At 37.6% G+C, this 20,262-nt stretch overlaps 1 protein-coding gene across 1 annotated transcript; it reads left to right on the forward strand.

The window, feature by feature from the left end:
* The first annotated feature begins 3,975 nt into the window (after positions 1-3,975).
* Positions 3,976-14,381, forward strand: LOC145947325 (uncharacterized). The gene is made up of 7 exons (XM_083057129.1): positions 3,976-7,192; positions 7,262-7,936; positions 8,035-8,660; positions 8,839-9,023; positions 9,210-9,735; positions 12,340-12,547; positions 14,236-14,381. The coding sequence occupies exons 1-7, from the start codon at positions 3,976-3,978 to the stop codon at positions 14,379-14,381; spliced, it is 5,583 nt and encodes a 1,860-aa protein (XP_082913255.1).
* The last annotated feature ends 5,881 nt before the right edge of the window (positions 14,382-20,262 follow it).

The raw sequence follows: 20,262 nt of genomic DNA on the forward strand, positions 1-20,262 counted from the left end.
TATTTATAAACTTGCAAACATGCAAACATTTACCATATATATTTTATTATAAAATATATAAATTATAAAATAATTTTTTATGTTAATTAAATACTTACAAAAACACATCTTTTGTAAATATATTTTGTTTGTCCGATGCATTCTGAAAATATAAAATTTTAAATATATTAATAAATTTATATATACAGAGTGTTTTGTACCCAGTGAATCACTGATGTGCTGTTAGATCTCCGGTGTCATTTGGAGACAATCTTTTCTCAGCGAAAATGCCAAGGGAGGTAATCATTTCTTGCATTTTCTTGATATTTGCTATCATGTATCTTTGTAACTAACAATAAGCCTTAAATTAAAATTATGTTAAATTCTATCTGAAATTAACTGTAGAATGTGATTTTATTAATATTATATTTCAACAAGACTTAGTTTGAGAAAAACCTTGTATTTTCAGTCGCTTATAATTTGAAAATTAATTACTCAACATTTTCGCTGAGTAAACATCGTTTCCAAATGACGTCGAGACTCTACTGTAAATCAGTGATTCGCTGGGTATGGGACACTCTGTATATTTAATATGTTTTTAATGTGTTTAATATATATTTAATATATATTTTTAATTATAAATTTTTAATATATCAAGAGACACGGTAGTGTCTCGCGCCTAGTTAGGGCGAAGCCGACTCTCAGAAGCGAGGCACCGTGTATCTTTACGCGAATCGGACAGTTCGAGATAGTCATAGATTCGGATGCTCAATAACGGTTGAAGCGATCGAGTTTTTACTAGGTTTAATCGATAGATTGAGGTCGAATTATATAATGAAAGTGTCTTTATTTTTGCTCTACGTGCTTTGTAAGCGAAAATATAATAATGCAAAGTCTAAATATGAAAAATTTCGTTTAAGGAACGTCCACGTCATCATCGTTCACGCATACATAGTAGTATATATCGTGCTACACGCATTATTAATCACACGTATACACACATGCATATACGTATACAACACATGCAATAGATGCATGTAGTGGTAATCTTGTACAGTTCTCACGTTTGACATAGGCGGCGTTAGTGGCGCACCGTGATATTAGCAGCGTGCGGGGCACAGATTACTGTAAAATAGATAATCAACTTCCATAGTTTGCTTTGGAACAGTGTTTTGAACGCCACCTGGACGAATATACGGAGATAAACTAATATTCAATATGGCCGACCCTCTAATATAGAGCATATTTATTAAAGGGCTTCGACCAACTCCGATTAACTTTAATCGACGATGAAACTATATCTTTGTCTCTTTTTATAATAGATACGTTCTTAAAAAGAAACAAAGATATAGTTTCATCGTCGATTAAAGTTAATCGGAGTGAAAGTTGGTCGAAGTGGCCCTAATAAAATTAAAAAGTAAAAATTAAAAAGTTGCAACTATAAAGTTATAAACCTAAAAATAAAAAATTACATTAGTTTAATTAAAGCATGATAATTATTATTAAATTATAACTTAATAATTGCAACTTTAATAAAAGTATATGTGGATAGGATAAATTGTTATAAGTATTAAAAATGATATACAAATATATTATATGATTGATTTAATATTTATTAAATAATTGATATAAATATTAAAATGATGTAAATATATAATAATATAATATTTAATAAAAGAATTTATATTTTTACTTTATATCGTCTTTGCTTTTTTTTATAATATTCAATAGCTTGCTGAAATATAGTATTTCTAGCTATATGTCGAGTATCGCGGCCAGATAAAATTCTATTAATTGTCTTGCAGAATGTATATAAAAATAGTTTTGTAATTTTTTGTTTTACAGCACATTTTAATTCTTCCTTATGTTCATTACATATTATAAAATCCAAATTTAATTTTTCGTTTAAACAAGCACGTAACAAGACAGAAACATTTCTACGAAAACATAATGAGGAAATATTTTTGTTTAAAACTGAGTCAGCTTCAATAAATGCATGTTTTAAAAAAGACATACACGGGTAAGTTAACGAAGGTTTCTCTCGTACATATTCTCTATGGACTAATTGCATATATTCTTCGCGTTGTATCTGTTGTTAAAAGACTCTCTTTACACGCTGGACAATTTTTAAATTGTTTTGAGGACAAAAGTTTTTTTGCAATCCAGCCAGCAACATATAATATATTTGACTATTTCTATACGATGAGCAGGTTTTATTTATTATTGTATGTGTAATTTGAGAAGATTCTACAGAATCTTCTTCCACTATTTGTTCTGCAGTGTTCACATGAGAAATGTTTTTCACAAATTGTTTAAATGTAAATAGCAAATCACCATCATTTTTATTTTCGCAGTTAAAACCCATAGATCCTTTTGAAGTCAAATTATTAATTAATAATGTTTCATACGATTCACAGAATTGGCCACATGAAGGATTAATATTTCTACGTCCGTGACTTCGAATCATACCAAAAAAATTTTATAATGGATCTTGGTTAATATTTCTTGTCCGTAAAAACTGTATGCCTGCGTTATCAACTATTTTCCATATGTTTTGAAAACCACGTAGAGTAAAAATCCAATTTTTTAATGATGGCATCGAACTGCCTGCTTCGTTTTTGGATCTATATATCGTATATCGGACAATAATCTAATAGCATATGGCCAAAAATCATGATGTTTGCTATTTTTTGTTACTGCAGCGCGTAAAGGAGTCTCTGGACGCAAAGTATGTGCGTTAACAGAATCAAAAACTTTATTTAAAAAATCTAAAACTATTGCTGTATCATACCCTTCCTTGTTTGGTATTCGTAGTGGACCAATTTGTGACTCAACAAATCCTCCTGTAAAACTAAGTAAAATACATATAAATATATTATACAATTCAATAAATTAAAAGAAAATAATTACAACCTGTTAAATTACCTTTGATTTTGCTGTTGTATTCGATATATGCTGATAATCTTGCACTAAAAACTTGAGCTGCACATTTAACTTTCATTTTCTTTATTTTTGATTTAATTATATGTTCATCAGTTAATTTTGGCACTTGACGATTCAATGTATTTGTGTTCATGTCCATTTTATATGCCAGTTCAATAATATCCCACGATGCGATCTGACGTTCATTCATTTCTGAATTGGTGGCATTAATTTCCAAATTTTTATATAATAAATTATTACGAATGCCTTTTAAAAGATGAGGTGGATCATAAATGGTGTTGTAACCGTAAACACTATGACCCAACCACGACCTAAAAACCCACAAAAGAGAACGCAGAATCAGCATTTCAAAAGATATAACGCGCGCCTCGAAATCAAAAACGCAACCGATTGCATACACGCGTTAAGACATCGCGACACATTCGAGATCGTAAAACGCAGACGATGCAAAACCGATTGCATACAGGCGACACATTAACCAAAAAACAAAACCTACTTTCGGGTAATATAAGCGCGCTTGATTAACTCCTCGAGGCCGTATTCCGACACGAGGACGACAAGTAATTACATCTAATCTATTGTGAGGACGCGCTGCGATTCGACATACCAAAGGATTGTACACGTGAGTTGGAATAAACTCTTCTCTTGTGACCAAAGTGTTCTTTTCACTACCCTCGACACTCGGAGTCCTAACTCCTAAGACGAACGGACCCCTCAAAGTATCCTACAAATCCCGTTGTACCCTGAGAGGCACAACAAAATGGTGGCAGCGGTGGGATGCTGATACTGAGCAATAAAGGATATCTGACAATACAAGATTCCTGACAACAAGAGAGATCTGCCAAGTAAGGATCTGCCAACATCGTCAGTGCTCGAGGACCTCAACAAAGGAATACCGAGAGAAGCTGCAGCGGACCAGAACAGGACCCCCAACCACGAGACAGCACAAGGAACCAACCAACAGCCGACCGTGCGAAAACGACGAGCGAGCGAAAGAAAATGCGTATCATCGTTATACTGTAAGTCAGCATATTGTATAATAATATTGCCTGAATGTCGGCACCGGCAAAAAAGAAGGTCACGTTTCAACGACCACGTTTTTTAAGCGCACCCGCGAAATTAGCAAATAGATTCGGCTTCGTAACGCCCGTGCAAGTGGTAGAAGAAGCGGCCCGCGATATTCGCGATAGCGTCCGAAAGAATCTCGAATCCGAATACCCAGGCGTAAATCCGCGCGAACCGGAAGCTCGCGAACCCGAAACCCAAGGCGGAACGGACAACCAGTCCTCGCCGCATAATAATAATAACGCAGGACCGAGCAATATCGATCGAACATCGGTTGATCGCGTCTCGGTAAGACGAAACTATTCCCCCGTGTCGTACGATAGTAGTATTTTTGAGATACCTGACGGAAACACTATGACACACCCCTCGGTCCCGTCCGACGACATAGATAGAGAAATCGAGCGTATGCGAACGCAGACTAGGCATGGCGCCGCCGCCCACTACGAGGATGCGGGACGTCCTAGCGAAGATCCGAGCAACGCGGTATTAGTCGAGGTTTTGCAGAGCTTCCGAGAAATGCAAGAGGAAATGAGACACCTCCGCGACCAGATGAGGGACCTACGTACAAACCGGGAAGACTTAAATAGAACGCGAATAATACACGAAAACCCCTATGCCGACCTCTCCTATGGACGAACCGTGAGCGATGTGCGCAGGCAAACCGCACATCTGCATGGTTTCTTACGACTGAAAGAAGCGCGAGACATGATACCTGAGTTCGACGGAACCTCCCAAGCCAGACTTAAAGAATTTCTAAGCGCCAGCTCCTACGCTATAAAAAATATTAACCCAGTAGACGAAAAGACGCTACTAGAAGCGCTACTCTGCACCAAGCTAAAGGGGAAGGCTATGCTCGACTTTGAAACACGCGACATAAACAACTTCGCCCAACTTAAACGGGAACTGGAAATCTGCTATCTAAGCAAGAGGAGCACTACCCATCTTCAGGTGGAATTCAATACCCTGAAGCAAAAACCCGGCGAAAGCGCCCGGGAATACGGAACACGCGTCGATAATTTAGCCATGGAACTGTACGAATCCATGATCGAAGGGCAGGCTTTCGGCAGCGAGCGCAAGCGCATTATACTCGATACGCTGCAACAACAAGCCCTGCAGAACTTCCAGATAGGCCTCCAGGAAAACATCCAGCTGATGGTACGAGCACAGCATCACACGACGCTACAAGACGCCATCGCACAAGCCAGCGCGGAAGAGAAAGTGAAGGGCCCGACAGAGCAGACACTGCGACCCCGGACCGACCAGACCGCTTCACACACAGGACACATCAATAAAACTATACAGTGTCACAAATGCGGGAAGACCGGACACCTCGGACGAGACTGCCGCACGAGCAGATACGCCAACAGATTCTCCTTGCCAAAACCACAAGGGAAAATCAACGCTGTTGAGAAACATTGCACCTACTGCAAAAAATCAGGTCACGGTCGTAACGAATGTTGGAGTCTGCACGGACGCCCGGGAAATACGCACACAAGGACAAACGGAAATAAGAGCGCCCAAGGCCATTCTAACACTAGTGGACAGCGAAAGAAACATACAACACCGGAGGATGAAGAAGACGAAGAAAACACGAAACGGCCGAGACCCGCGGCCGAGTATCAAATATCGCAAGTAACCACACAACTACCCACTACGACAGGTCTAGATCTAGTGACTCTGCCCATACAAGAGGCAAAGAAGGGAAGGTTAAATTTACTCTTCGACACCGGCGCAACAGTGACCTTAATTAAATTAAGAAATCTAAAAGGGGAAGCCATGATCTACGAAGAGAAAATGGCATTGACCGGAGTAACGGGACACCAGATCCAGACCATAGGAAAAATCAAGGCCACAATAACCTTGAAGGACCGAAAAATACGGCATCCTATCTACATCGTGAAGGACGATTTCCCCATCGACTACGAAGGAATCTTGGGAGTAGATTTCTTGCAAAAGCACAAGATAACGTGTGATTACGACAAAAAACAGCTACAACTAGCAGAGACAATATTAAAATTACGCCCGTACCGCGCGCTAATGCTGAAGCCGCGAAGCGAAACAATCATCCGAGCCACCACCGACTCGAATAAGGTAGGCGTGGTACGCGCCGAAGAAATGCTGCCCGGAGTATTTATCGGACACTGTCTCGTAGAACCAGAAGAATTTTCATGCCCGGTTAGCGTTATAAATACAACCGAAAAATACATTAAAATGTCAACTCCATGGGTAAACATCGAGGAAATTATGAACACGGTGGCTCGAAGAGAGAATGTCCCGCCTCTCAAGGAAGCGCCTACACTCTCCCGCAGAGAGCAAATAAAAAATTTACTCCGACTACAACATCTCAATCAAGAAGAAGAAAAAACATTGCTTCAAATCTGTGAGGAATTCGGTGACGTGTTTTACCTTAAAGGAGACGCGCTGACTTGCACTCCGACTACGTCACACGAAATCGCGCTCCGAGCTGACAGTGCACCTGTAAATGTACGCCCATACCGATTGCCGGAGAAACACAAAAAAGAAATAAATAAACAAATAGAGGGCATGTTGAAGGACAAGCTAATCCGACCTAGTAACAGCCAATGGAATGCGCCTTTACTTGTGGTCCCCAAAAAAGCGGATGCGGAAGGAAACCGAAAATTACGCATAGTTGTAGATTTCCGGAAACTTAATAATTTAACCATAGGCGATTCTTTTCCAATACCGAACATAACGGATATACTAGACCAACTGGGAAATGCAAAGTACTTCACCACCTTGGATCTAGCGTCGGGCTACCATCAGATACCCATGGCCGAGCCCGATAAATGCAAGACTGCATTTTCCACACCGTATGGACATTACGAGTTCAATCGAATGCCATTCGGGTTAACGAACGCGCCAGCTACATTCCAACGGTTAATGAATTCCGTGCTGACGGGACTACAAGGGATCAAATGTCTCGTATACTTGGACGATATAGTAATATACGGTAACAGCCTAGAGGACCACCACATGCGACTCGCCGAGGTTCTCTACAGATTACGTAAACACAACTTAAAACTCCAACCAGACAAATGCGAGTTCCTTAGAAAGGAAGTAATATATTTAGGGCACATCGTTACAGAAAAGGGGATCATGCCTGATCCTTCCAAAATAAACGCCGTACAAAAATTCCCCACTCCCACCAAAACAAAGGAAATACAAGCGTTCATAGGTTTAGCAGGTTACTATAGAAAATTTATAGAAAATTTCTCAAAAATTGCTAAACCCTTGACAAAATTAACAAAAAAAGAAGAAAAATTTGAGTGGAACAGCGAACAGCAAAACGCATTTGACACGTTAAAAAATAAATTAACTACCGCACCCATACTAAAATATCCGGAATTCGACCAGGAATTCCTCGTAACAACGGATGCCTCCGATTACGCCATCGGAGCCATACTGTCGCAAGGCCCGGTAGGACAAGACCGCCCGATTGCTTACGCAAGCAGAATTTTGTCGCGGGCGGAACATAACTATAATACTACTGAAAAGGAACTACTAGCCATAGTATGGGCAGTAAAACATTTCAGGCCTTACCTGTATGGTACGAAATTCAAAATTATCACCGATCACAAACCATTAGTATGGTTATTTAATGTAACGGATCCTGGATCGCGATTGATGCGTTGGCGATTAAAACTTGAAGAATACGATTACGAGATTGTACACAAGGCAGGCAAAGCTAATAAAAACGCCGACGCACTCAGCCGACACGTAGGTGAAATTAATAAAATCGATGAAGAAGAAATTAATGACACAAAAACAGAGCGGAAATACACGGAAGAGGAGAAACGCCGCATACTATATGAGTATCACGACGCACCCCTAGGAGGACATCAAGGGACCGAACGCACCATTAACAGAATCCGGTTACTACACAACTGGAAAGGACTGACTAAGGACGTAGAAAACTATGTAGCAAGATGTGAACTCTGTCAAAAAAAAATAAACTTTCGCGAAAAAACAAAGCACCGCTGGTAATAACAGATACCGCAAGCAAACCATTCGAAAAATGCGCTTTAGACATCGTAGGACCCCTAACGATCTCTGGTAATGGGAATAAATATGTACTTACCTTCCAAGATAATCTAACTAAATTTAGTAAAGCGATTCCGATAACTAATCAAGAAGCCGCAACAATTGCAAGGGAATTCGTAACAAAAATTATCTTCGAACATGGTATCCCAGAAAAGGTCTTAACCGACCAGGGTACAAACTTCCTTAGCGAAATGTTCAAGGACGTCTGTAAATTACTAAAAATTGAGAAAATTCAGACAACTGCATACCATCCAGAAAGCAACGGAGCCTTGGAACGATCACACCGTACCTTAGCAGAATACCTTCGCCACTACATTAATGCTGAACAAACAGACTGGGATGAATGGACATCATACGCAATGTTTGCATATAACACCACACCGCATACAGCCACGGGGTTCACGCCGTTCGAACTACTTTACGGGCATCAAGCAACCCTACCTACGGCATTATCGCAACCCCCGAAGCCGACATATACATACGATGACTACGCTCAAGAATTGAAAGAAAAATTACGCGCCGCCCAGCAAATCGCAAAGGAACACTTAAAAAACGAAAAGGTGAAAGCAAAGGATAACTACGACAAAAAATCGAAGAATACCACGTTCAAGGTAGGAGAAAAAGTACTATTACACAACGAAACCGTCCGCAGGGGCCGATCCAAAAAACTCGATGCATTATGAACCGGACCGTACACAATCATCGACAAAATCTCCGATGTCAATTATAATATTAAAGTAGGACGAAAGATAATAAATACACATGCGAACCGTTTAAAAGCGTTCATAGAACATTAAGAAAGAAAAATTTCGGCACATCTATTTCCATTCCAGAGCGCTAATGACATGGAAGATGCAGCCTACTACCGCAAGAAAGGACCTAGAAGAGGAATACGAGGTAGAACAATTTAATCGAGAGCCAGGGATATACTTCGAAAAAATCGGTTATCTACATCAGGTAGAATCCACCTGGAAGTTAATAATTAATATAGACCTAGGAACCTTAAATAAAAGATTCCACGATTTACAAAATTATATTGATCACGGACACCTCCTACACAAGATACAAAATAAAGAAAGCTGCCAAATCCAAAAAACGATTATCGAAACGGAGAATGATAAATTAACACACCTCTTAAAACGAGTAAACACCATATACAGGACACCGACAAACAAACGAAGAGGACTACTCGACGGGATCGGGACAATAGCAAAAACACTCTTCGGAACCATGGATGCCAATGACGACAAGGTCATCAAGGAACAACTACTCCTCTTACAAAATCAAGAGCAAACACTGCATCACACGATGAAAAATCAAGTAAAAATTTTAAACACAACAATTGCCCACATCGATAATCTGGAAAAAACAACCCAATACAACGAACAACTACTACTCAATTTTACCACCAAAATCCAAAAACAGATGGCAAATCAAGTACAACGAGAAGAAATACACGAATACTTCTCCATAGTTAATGCCATAATAACGGATTTGATGAGAGACGCGGAAGACGTCATCGAACACTTAATGGCAGTAAAAACAGGAAGGATACATCCGAGGTTAATCCCGTTAGATCAAATCATAGAAAGTCTCAAGGAAGCCACGTCACAAGTGCCCCAAGGACTATTCTTCCCCTTCGGAATCTCCGAAGACAATTGGCTCACGATTGAAAAATTCGTAACCGTTAGCGCATATTTTAATAACCCTTACGTACACACTATTTTGCGCTTCCCACTAATTTCGCATCCTAGATATAACATAGTGAAGGCTATCCCCCTACCGAGTTATAGCCACGGGAATTTATTTACCTTCGCAGAAATAAACCAACCGATAGTAGCCATTGATAACGAAAATCAAAACTATCTAACAATAACGCAAAGTAATTTAGAAAAATGTATTAACGTAGACAATCACTATATATGCGAACAAAATAGGCCCATCTATCACATAAACGACAATGCGATCTGCGAAATTCAAGCATACACACACACCCCCCCGGGGCAAAAGTTATGCGACATACGATATATACATTCCAATCATACCATATGGATTGAGCTGACTAACCAGCACTCATGGTTGTACTCCACACTTACCGAGCAGCCGATAACCATAAACTGCCAACACCATGAAGAATATAGGACAACCATCGCGGGGACAGGACGAATTACACTAGGCAACACTTGTAAATTAGTAACAGCCGACATGATTGTAAAAACTTCGGGAACCATAGACGGCACATATCTCCAAGCGTACTTACCAGAATATAATATCTCAAGGTTAAAAATCGAAATACCAGCGAACCTGAATACAATACAGTTAAAGAAAATAATTCAGAACCCTACCGAACTAAAGGATTTAAGCTCGAGACTACAAGATCTAACAGAAGATCTAGACAACGTCAGCGTCAATCCGTTTTTAAAAAAACAAGTTATATATCCAATATCAGGTGGCACAGCCATTCTTATTATAAGCACAATAGCCATAATATTGTACCGAAGAAATAGAAGACAAAACCCACCACGTGAAGAATAGGGAAAAGGAAAACTCGATCCGTTTTCTTTTTTCCGCGGGGGAAGGGTGTTGTAACCGTAAACACTATGACCCAACCACGACCTAAAAACCCACAAAAGAGAACGCAGAATCAGCATTTCAAAAGATATAACGCGCGCCTCGAAATCAAAAACGCAACCGATTGCATACACGCGTTAAGACATCGCGACACATTCGAGATCGTAAAACGCAGACGATGCAAAACCGATTGCATACAGGCGACACATTAACCAAAAAACAAAACCTACTTTCGGGTAATATAAGCGCGCTTGATTAACTCCTCGAGGCCGTATTCCGACACGAGGACGACAAGTAATTACATCTAATCTATTGTGAGGACGCGCTGCGATTCGACATACCAAAGGATTGTACACGTGAGTTGGAATAAACTCTTCTCTTGTGACCAAAGTGTTCTTTTCACTACCCTCGACACTCGGAGTCCTAACTCCTAAGACGAACGGACCCCTCAAAGTATCCTACAAATCCCGTTGTACCCTGAGAGGCACAACAATGGGTACAATATTTTGTCCACAAAATTCAATAGTATTTCCTTAAAGAAAATTAAAAATTACCTTATGTATTATTTATTATATCTTCTATTATATAATATATAATATTAATTAAAACTGAATACTCACTAAATTCTTGACCTGTTTGTATACATTTGATTCTTGAATCCTCAAGAAGTTTTTTAATGGCTGTCATATTTGGTCCTCCTTGGTCGCATACAGTTGCAATTATTGTCAAACCAGCTTCAGTCAATTCTTTTATAATTTCTTTAATACATCTTAATAATTGGGCAGATTTTGTTTGACTTTTGCGAAAGCTGTAACATAATGGCATTTTCCAACCTTTCCAAATTCCTCGTGCCATAAAAACTAATGCATGATCAGCTATTAATGACGTGCGTCTATGTCCCCAGTCTTCAAAACCAATTATTCTGTCATTTAATTGATCATATTGCAAATTGGCTTCCAAAGACATCTCGTCCCACATTAATATACATAATTTATTTATTTCGTCATTCATTTGTGAAACATGCTCCCGAAGATGCTCAAAAATAAATTTATTAATGCCTGGTTGTAAAGAAATTGTTCATAATAAAGATTTAAGAGTTGTAGCACTAGGTAAAACAAATACTTTCGATAATAATTTATAACAAGCTCCAGATTGTTTGTACAACGAAAGTGTTAAATTTTTTTCTTTCAGCGTAAATCTTATTCCCTATATACAAAATTATATACAAATGTTACAAATTATATATATAAAGAATATATTATATATACAGGGTGTCCCATAATTCGCGAACCACCCGTCAGTTGCAGGTAGAGTAGGTTAAACTGAGTAAAAAAGTCCTCTACCATTTTGCGATTTTCTCAATAATTAATGAGAAATAAATTAAAGAAGTCCATTATTGAGCTTTGTGCCCATTACATCTTTTGTTCAGTAAGTCTACAACATATGAAAAAACCAATTGATTTTACCGGGATAGATTTTCCATATGATTAGTGCGGGGATCTTTATCTTTGTTTTTATTTAGAAATTTGTTGGTAATGTATCGGTGTTGGCTTGGCAACCATTTGTTTATTTTTATGTAATGGCTAAAAAAATTGCTTATAAACAAAAGAAAATGATTCATTTGTCATTCTTGTTTGTCATTCTGTGCGTGAAACATAAATTATGCCATATTTTATGGAAGATTATTTTAATATGATCCGTTTGTATTTTGCAAACGAGGAAAACGCAGCTCTCGCGGCTAGGGAATATCAGCGGATGTATCCAAACGTGAGACATCCAAACGTGAATGTGATTCGTCGTGCAGTGAGACGTTTACGTGAAACTGGCAATGTTATGCCTGTACAACTCGAAGGACGTCTTCGTAATGTGAGAAATCCGGAAGTGGAAGAAGATGTGATGGCACGGGTCGAAGCCGATCCTCGAATAAGTACTAGAGTAGTCGGGAGAGAAATGGGCATTTCGCACGTCCTTGTGCATACAATTTTAAAAGAAAATAAGATCCACCCATATCATTTTATTCGAGTGCAGCAATTGCTTTCTCGTGATCATCCTCCACAGTTTGCCCGGAATTATTTAGAGGCAGTGAGAGAGAATCCATTATTTTCTCGTCGTATACTATGGACTGACGAATGTACTTTTACGCAAGATGGAATATTCAACTCCCATAATTATCATTATTATGGCGTTGAAAATCCTTTTTTGACATGGGATAATAAATCTCAGTATCGATTTAAAGTCAATGTTTGGGCTGGCTTGATCGATGATGAGTTGGTAAATAATTACTAATGGTTTAGTTTTGCAGTCTAGAATTTCTTGGAATTTATAACAAAACATGTTTTTACATTTTGCCATCTTTTGGTCTTTCTCCTGTGATTGGAGTTTTACGTATTTATTTTTGGTTTAATTTTTTGCTTTTTTATTTAGATAACAAATTTAGCATTATTTTAATTCTCCGTTTTTTTACTTCTACTTTCTTAAATAATTTCTATGAAGTCATAATGTGTATTTATGTGTATTTATTTATGGGCAAACTTCAAATAATTAGATTGGTCCAGTATTCTTGCCGGAGAGATTAAATGGTCTAAATTATCTGGAATTTTTGCGCGATGAGTTGCCAAATTTACTTTTTCCTCCCGCTTCTATCGACGATATACCGCTATTTCGACGCAACATCATTTTTATGCATGATGGATGTCCAGCGCACAATACAGGTTACAATTATTATAAATTATTAAACATATTTGAAAATTTATTGCCTCAATTCAAATTTTTTGCTTCAATTTAATAACAAATTAATGTAAAGTTAAAATTTTTTTAATACAACTTATAAAAAGTTTACAATTATTAATATTATTTTGTAATATGTTTTTTGTATCATAAAATACTAGTTTCTGAGAGCTTCTAAACTTCTTATTTTTAATAAACACATCATGCTTTGTTATTATTTCAATGTTTGTATTTTCGCAACTTTTGATTTAAAAAATTTTATTTTATACAGATAGATATTATTTTTTTTCGTAGACGAAAATTATGTTTGAAAAATTGCATTCTAAATTGCATAAAATAACATGAAATAATCAATGTAATAACACCTTCTTTTATTTATTCAGATATAATTTTTGATCGAGTTTTTCATAAATAATTTTTTATTTATTCGATTTTCTAATTGAAACTCTTTATAAGTAGTATTACTTACTTGCTTTAAAATTTTTTAAATTTGTATCTCAACAGAAAATCTGTATGATAAAAATATCAGCAGTACGCTCAAGTTTTAGAAACCATACTTTTCACAGATTGATCTGCATGCGCTAAATATTAAAAGAATATCAATATCGATGAATGTTGAAACATAATGTTCTGTTTTAATAAAATTGGGTAAAAATAAATAGGAATTTAAAAATATTCTATCATTGTTTCAATTAATTATTTAATAAATTATTAATTTTGTTTTAATTAACAGCATCTGTGCGCCAATATTTATATAATACATATCGTGATAATTGGATGGGTCGTGGAGCACCTTTCTGGCAATGGCCACTAAGATTACCAGATTTCAATCCTTGTGACTTTTTTTGTGGAGTGCACAGAAAGAGAGAATTTATTTTAATCGCATAGAAACGCAGGACGAATTGGAGGAGCAAATTGAAATAGCGTTTGCTACCATACAGCGGCAGCACATACAAAATGCCACAGGAAGTGTTGCGTACAGGACAAATAAATGTTTGGAAGCTAATGGTGGACACTTTCAGCATTTAATGTAAAGAAAGCAAATGTTTATCATTTTTTAACAATTGTTAATTTTTAACTTATTTAAATAAGTTAGTTTTCTTTACTTTGTCAAATTATAACCCTGTTTACATTCCATGTATTGATACAACTCTTTATTAAATAAGAAAAATAATTGCAGCAAACATGCTGGCATCTTACTAATAAATAAAGTAAGTTTGTTTTACGTGTTAAAGTCCTGTGATTATGTAATTGTTTATTCATAAATTTCTATCTGCTATATCGTTTTTTTTTGTTTAGCGTATGAACTAAATTTTTCAAATAAGCATACCTAGCTAGAAGTTTAATAATTTTCGCAAGCGATTTTTTAAGTAAAATGTATTAACCTAATAATCAGTATAGTCTTGCAAAATAATTATTCTAATTAATAATTATCCTGCCTTCTTGCTTAAAAATAAGTTCTTTCATTAAATTAACAAAGTCGCTGTATCGTGATACAGAATAACGCAAATGTTTTACGTGATGATTGTTCCTGTAAATTATTTTGTTAATCGTTTAAAAAACAAGTTGAATAATAAATAAATTTAAAATAAATAAATAAATCGCAAGTACTTTCCCTCCACTCGGTACGAGAGCATGAGCACGGTAGCCGCCGCGCCGTAGCCTTTCTCACTTCGCGCGCTCCGCCCCTGGCTTTCTTTTGTAGCTCCGCGCAGATTGGCTGATTATAATAATTAATTGCGGCGAAATTATTCATCCGATCGAAAAATAGTATTAGACTTTTTTTCTTAGATTCTCATTCTCTATCGAATGGCACTGAGCGTATCCGACACTTTTTTAACACCCTATATATATATATATATATATATAATAAATATAACATTATATTTTATATATATATATATATATATATATATATATACATACAATAAGAATTACTATTAAGGCTCTTCCGTATTAAATACAAATATAAGTGATAGGCCTTAAGAGCCGAACGCGGATGTTGATGCGTATTCCAACGAAATTTAATTTTTCGCTGGAATTAAATTAATTGTGCACAGGGCACGAATTTTACTACTTGGTATACTGCCAAGTCTTGTATGGAATAATCTCATACTTGAGATTTTTATTCCATCATCCCCTCTAACCCCCCTAAAGAATGTGCACAATTAATTTAATTCCAGCGAAAAATTAAATTTCGTTGGAATACGCATCAACATCCGCGTTCGGCTCTTAAGGCCTATCACTTATATTTGTATATATATATATATATGTGTGTGTGTGTGTGTGTGTGTGTGTGTGTGTGTGTAATTTATTATATATATTGTTGCGTCCCTCGGACGCATCTGACGCCTCTTTCGTTATCTCGCAAGATATTTCACTCTCACAAGCACTCTCACTCGCGCACGAAATAAATCAAGACTCTTATGGACGCAATTTGATTTAATGCGACGACCATAAGAGATACAAAGAGAAGAAATACAATTATAATTGGGAAATTAGTCAGAGGTCTCGTAACGTCAATACGATATGACAGCTAGACCAAGACTGACATGGCGATGAAAAACAAAAGTAACCCGGGGGTTGTTTATCAACAACCCTCTTGACGACGATCTCTCGGAAACGTATAGGGGATGATCTTGAAATGTAGATCTGAGAATGAGGATGCAGATCCGAAGGGGCGCAACACTGCCCCCCTTCTTCAAGATTGTCGTCCCGACAATCTAACATGGAGACTTCTGAAGACCCAGGACACTGACGCTAATCCCAGGGCAGCGACGATTCTCCTGCTCTTCCCAAGCTGTTGCTATGGGTTGTCGAGCGAAATGCCTGGTCCCTTTTCCTGCGTCAGCATTGTCCGGATGAATCTTGCCCTCCCCGAGCTGTTGCTACGGGTTACCGGGCTTCGTCCTCTTCTTCTCCGTACTCGAACGGTGTCTTCTGAGAACGGTGTCTTGAGAAAAGTTGGCCAAACTCTTCCCTACACTAACCGAGGTAAAAGAAAATCCCTGCTGTCCTCGCTGTTGTTCTGTTGCTCCCGCTGAACCGTCTTCCGGAGAAACATCGAAGTCAAATCTTCAGACAAGGGGAGGGGGGAATATCATCCGTGGACCCTTCGTCCCTCGTGGACTCCCCTAATCTCTGTCTCGGCATTTGCCCTTTGTCTCGCGGGAAAACCACGGATCAAAAACCGCGAGAGACAGTCTTCTTAGTTGCGAAGAACCAAACGACCATCCAACTGAAGATGAGACGGTCTTCTTAGTTGAAGAATCAAACGATCATTTGAAATGAACGAGAAGTCTCCTTTTGGAAGGTGTCAGCTGTTCTTTGAGTTTCGGCCACAGGAACTTTCTTGGGAGAACCTTTTCGTACCGAAGACTCGGACAAACCTCCTCTCGTAACGAAGACTGAAAAAGAAAATATTCCTTACGCAGTATAAATGCAAGAATGGAAATGCGCTCACACACTCACACACAAACACATACACATCCCTAATCTTCAATAATTTTAATTCGGGCTCTGACCTAACTATCAATTAATAATTTTCCTTTCTACAAAAAGAGCTAATCTATCCGCGTGAACCACTTTCTTCCTATGTCTGGGTATTTTCTGTATGCAATACACCACATCGTTGAACTTCTTCACTATAGTAAAAGGTCCTTCCCAATTGCTTTGCAACTTGGGAGTTTTACCTTTGACTTTTCGGGGGTTGTAAAACCAGACTCTCTCTCCCTCTTGAAATAGAATTTTTCTAACTCTCTTATCGTACCAACTTTTCACCCGAGAAGATTTTATATTCATCTTCTCTCTGATTTCAGAATGAATTTCGTCTAATTTTTCTCTCAAAGTTTTAGCGAAATTTCCTATCGAAGATGATTCTTCCTGTTCTGATTTAGGAGGGTTTCCTCTTAGTAAATCCACAGGAAGTCTTAAATCTTGAGCGAAATATAATTCCGCAGGAGTCATTCCAGTGGTTTTGTGCTTTGAAGATCTGTAGGCTAGAAGGAACATGGGAATCCACCGATCCCAATCTTTTTGATTTTGAGAAATATATTTCGCTAGGTAATTGATAATAGTATGATGTTGTCGTTCGACTTGACCATCAGATTGAGGATGTAACGCCGTAGTCCGCGTTTTCCTAATCCCTAGAAGTTCCATTAATTTAGCGAACAGTTTCGACTCGAAATTTCTCCCTTGATCGGTATGTACCTCTAAAGGTACTCCATGTCTAGAGACAAATTCATTGACGAAAATTTCTGCCACTGTTTTCGCTTTAATATTTTTCAGAGGAAAAGCTTCTACCCATTTGGTGAAGCAGTCTACGATGACAATCAAATATTTATTCCCAGACGAAGTTGTTGGAAGTGGACCTAGAATATCCATCTGAATTCTCTCGAAAGGATTTCCTACATTAAAAATTTGCATGGGAGATTTTCCCTTCCCTGTGGGGCCCTTCTTAGAAACACAAACTTTGCAAGACTTGCACCAATCCTCGACGTCTTGTTTACAAGTCGCCCAATAGAAGCGTTTTCGAACCTTTTCTAAGGTTTTGTTTATTCCAAAATGACCTCCCGATGGAGAATCGTGTACTTCCTCAAGGATTTCTTTTACTCGTTTTCGAGGAATAATCAATTGAAGAAAACTGGATTTCAAGTTCGGGGCTTCCCACTTCTTGTAAAGGATTCCATTTTGAAGAATCAACGTATCCCAATACATCTAATAAATTTGAGCGGAAACATCATGGGTCGCCAATTCAGAACGAGGTGGACGTTTCCTTCTCTTTTTCCTCGAATAATCATGGCAATACTGGGATCTTTTTCTTGTTCTTTACGCCAATCCTCAAGATTTTCTCGTTGGAGTATGAGTCGGGCAACGATTTTCTCGTTCCCTGTTGTGTTCTTCTCTTCGACTTTGGCACAATATTCGCAACCAAAAGTTTCACATAGTCGTCTGGACAATCCATCGGCATTCTTATGAGACTCTCCTTTTCGGTGTTGCACTTCAAAGTCATATTCTTGGAGTCTTTCCAACCAACGAACCAATTGTCCCTCTAAATCTTTAAAGGACATTAATCATTTCAAGGAAATATGATCAGTTCGAATCAAAAATTTTCGACCCAAAAGATAATGTCGATAAAATTTAATAGCGTCAATAATTGCTAATAATTCACGACGAGTCACACAATAATTCCTCTCAGTGTTGCTAAGAACTCGACTAAAATACGCGATGACCATTTCCTTTTCGTCTTGTATTTGCGATAAAACTGCACTAATTCCGATATTCGAAGCATCGGTATCTAAAATAAATTGACTTTCCCCTTTTGGAAAAGATAACACTGGGGATGAAGATAACATTAACTACGGGGTGCCTGTTTAATGGGGAGAGAGTCTTCGACATTTATGACATGTTCAATAACATCACAATTCCCAGCAACAATATCACAAGAGAATAAATCTTGAAATTCGTGTAAAAAGTTAATAAGAGTTTCTTTTTGAATTTCTTGTAAATGAATAAAGCTCTTTTCAAAAAGTTCATTTAAAATAGACGGGATTTTCTTTGAAAAATTTTCTATTTGTGAACATTGAAAATTTTTATTATGAAGTATGGATTCATTAAAAGCTTTATTAAAAACATTGTCTAAATCAATTATTTTAAGAAAATCAATTCCAAGTATACATTGATCATTTATTTCTGCAATAAATAAAGGAATTTCAAGAGAATAATTTCCAATTTCAATTTTTACTTTTACTGAAAATTCAATTAAAATTTTCTCTCCCGTCGGATATTTCAAATTAATATTTTTGACTCGAATTTTCCTAAGATTTTCTCCTACCAATTTACTATTTAATATGGAAACGTCAGAGCCCGTATCTATCTTAAACAAACAACTTTTTCCATTTAATTTTCCATAATACGAGAAATAATTTTTCTGTTGGATTCTCTTAACACTACATTCTACAAAGTCAAGAGTCGGGGTATTATCTGTGAAAGTCGAACTTTCCCCGAAAAGTTCAACTAATTCTAGTTTCCCTTTGCGTCAGGGCACTGAAAACGAAGATGTCCGGTCTTTCCGCAAGACCAACATTCCTTCTCTTTAGAGGAAAAATTATTCGCTCGCGCTTTCCCTTTCGAGTCTTTTAAAAATTCGTCTTTCTTTTTCTCGACGTCTTTCTTTTTCTCGACGTTCGTTCGCGCGTCGTTCCTCTCCGCCTTTTGAAAATTTTGCCGTTCAAAATTTTTATAAAATTTTCCGTTATTTCCGAAATCTTCTCTTTTTCGTTCGTAATTTTCTCCTTGAATAATTTTAATAGTTTTTGCTCTTTCGATAGCCAAATTTAAGGAGGTTATCCCTTCTAATTGGAGGGTTCTCTTTATAAAACCGTCTAATAAAGCGGAAACAAATTGAGCGCATGCAATTTTGTCGCGGACTGCGAAAGGATTCAGGATACGCGAGTCGCGATAGTCTTTCGAGTTCGGTCCCAAACGAAGCGAAATCTTCTCCGAATTTGTTTTCTATTTGTGAAGAGAGAATAATAATTTTGAGTTAAATTCCCTTCTCCGAAAAGTAATTCCAATTTTGATTTTAATTCCGCGAAAGTTAATTCTTCAAAATTCTCGATATTTTCCAATACGATTCGCGCTTTTCCTCTTAAATTCGCGGCGAGAGTAATCGTTTTCGTTCTATCATCCCAGTTATTCGCGATCGCGATCAAAAGAAATTGGGAGAGGAACTCCCGCAGCGGAACTTTTCCGTCGTACGTATCGGGCTTTAACTTAATGCCCGTTTTTGTGCGAAAATCGTTGGTCGGTTCAATCGCGGTACTAGCGCAGGCTCCATGACAATAGTGCGTGTCTCCGCAAGCTCTATTATTAGAAGGACTTAGCTGTTGGTTTCGCTGCGAAGAAATTCTCTGT

Source organism: Prenolepis imparis, unplaced genomic scaffold, assembly GCF_030444845.1.
Source record: "Prenolepis imparis isolate NDT839.2.m4 unplaced genomic scaffold, iyPreImpa1.0 SCAF_66, whole genome shotgun sequence".
Lineage (NCBI taxonomy): Eukaryota > Metazoa > Arthropoda > Insecta > Hymenoptera > Formicidae > Prenolepis > Prenolepis imparis.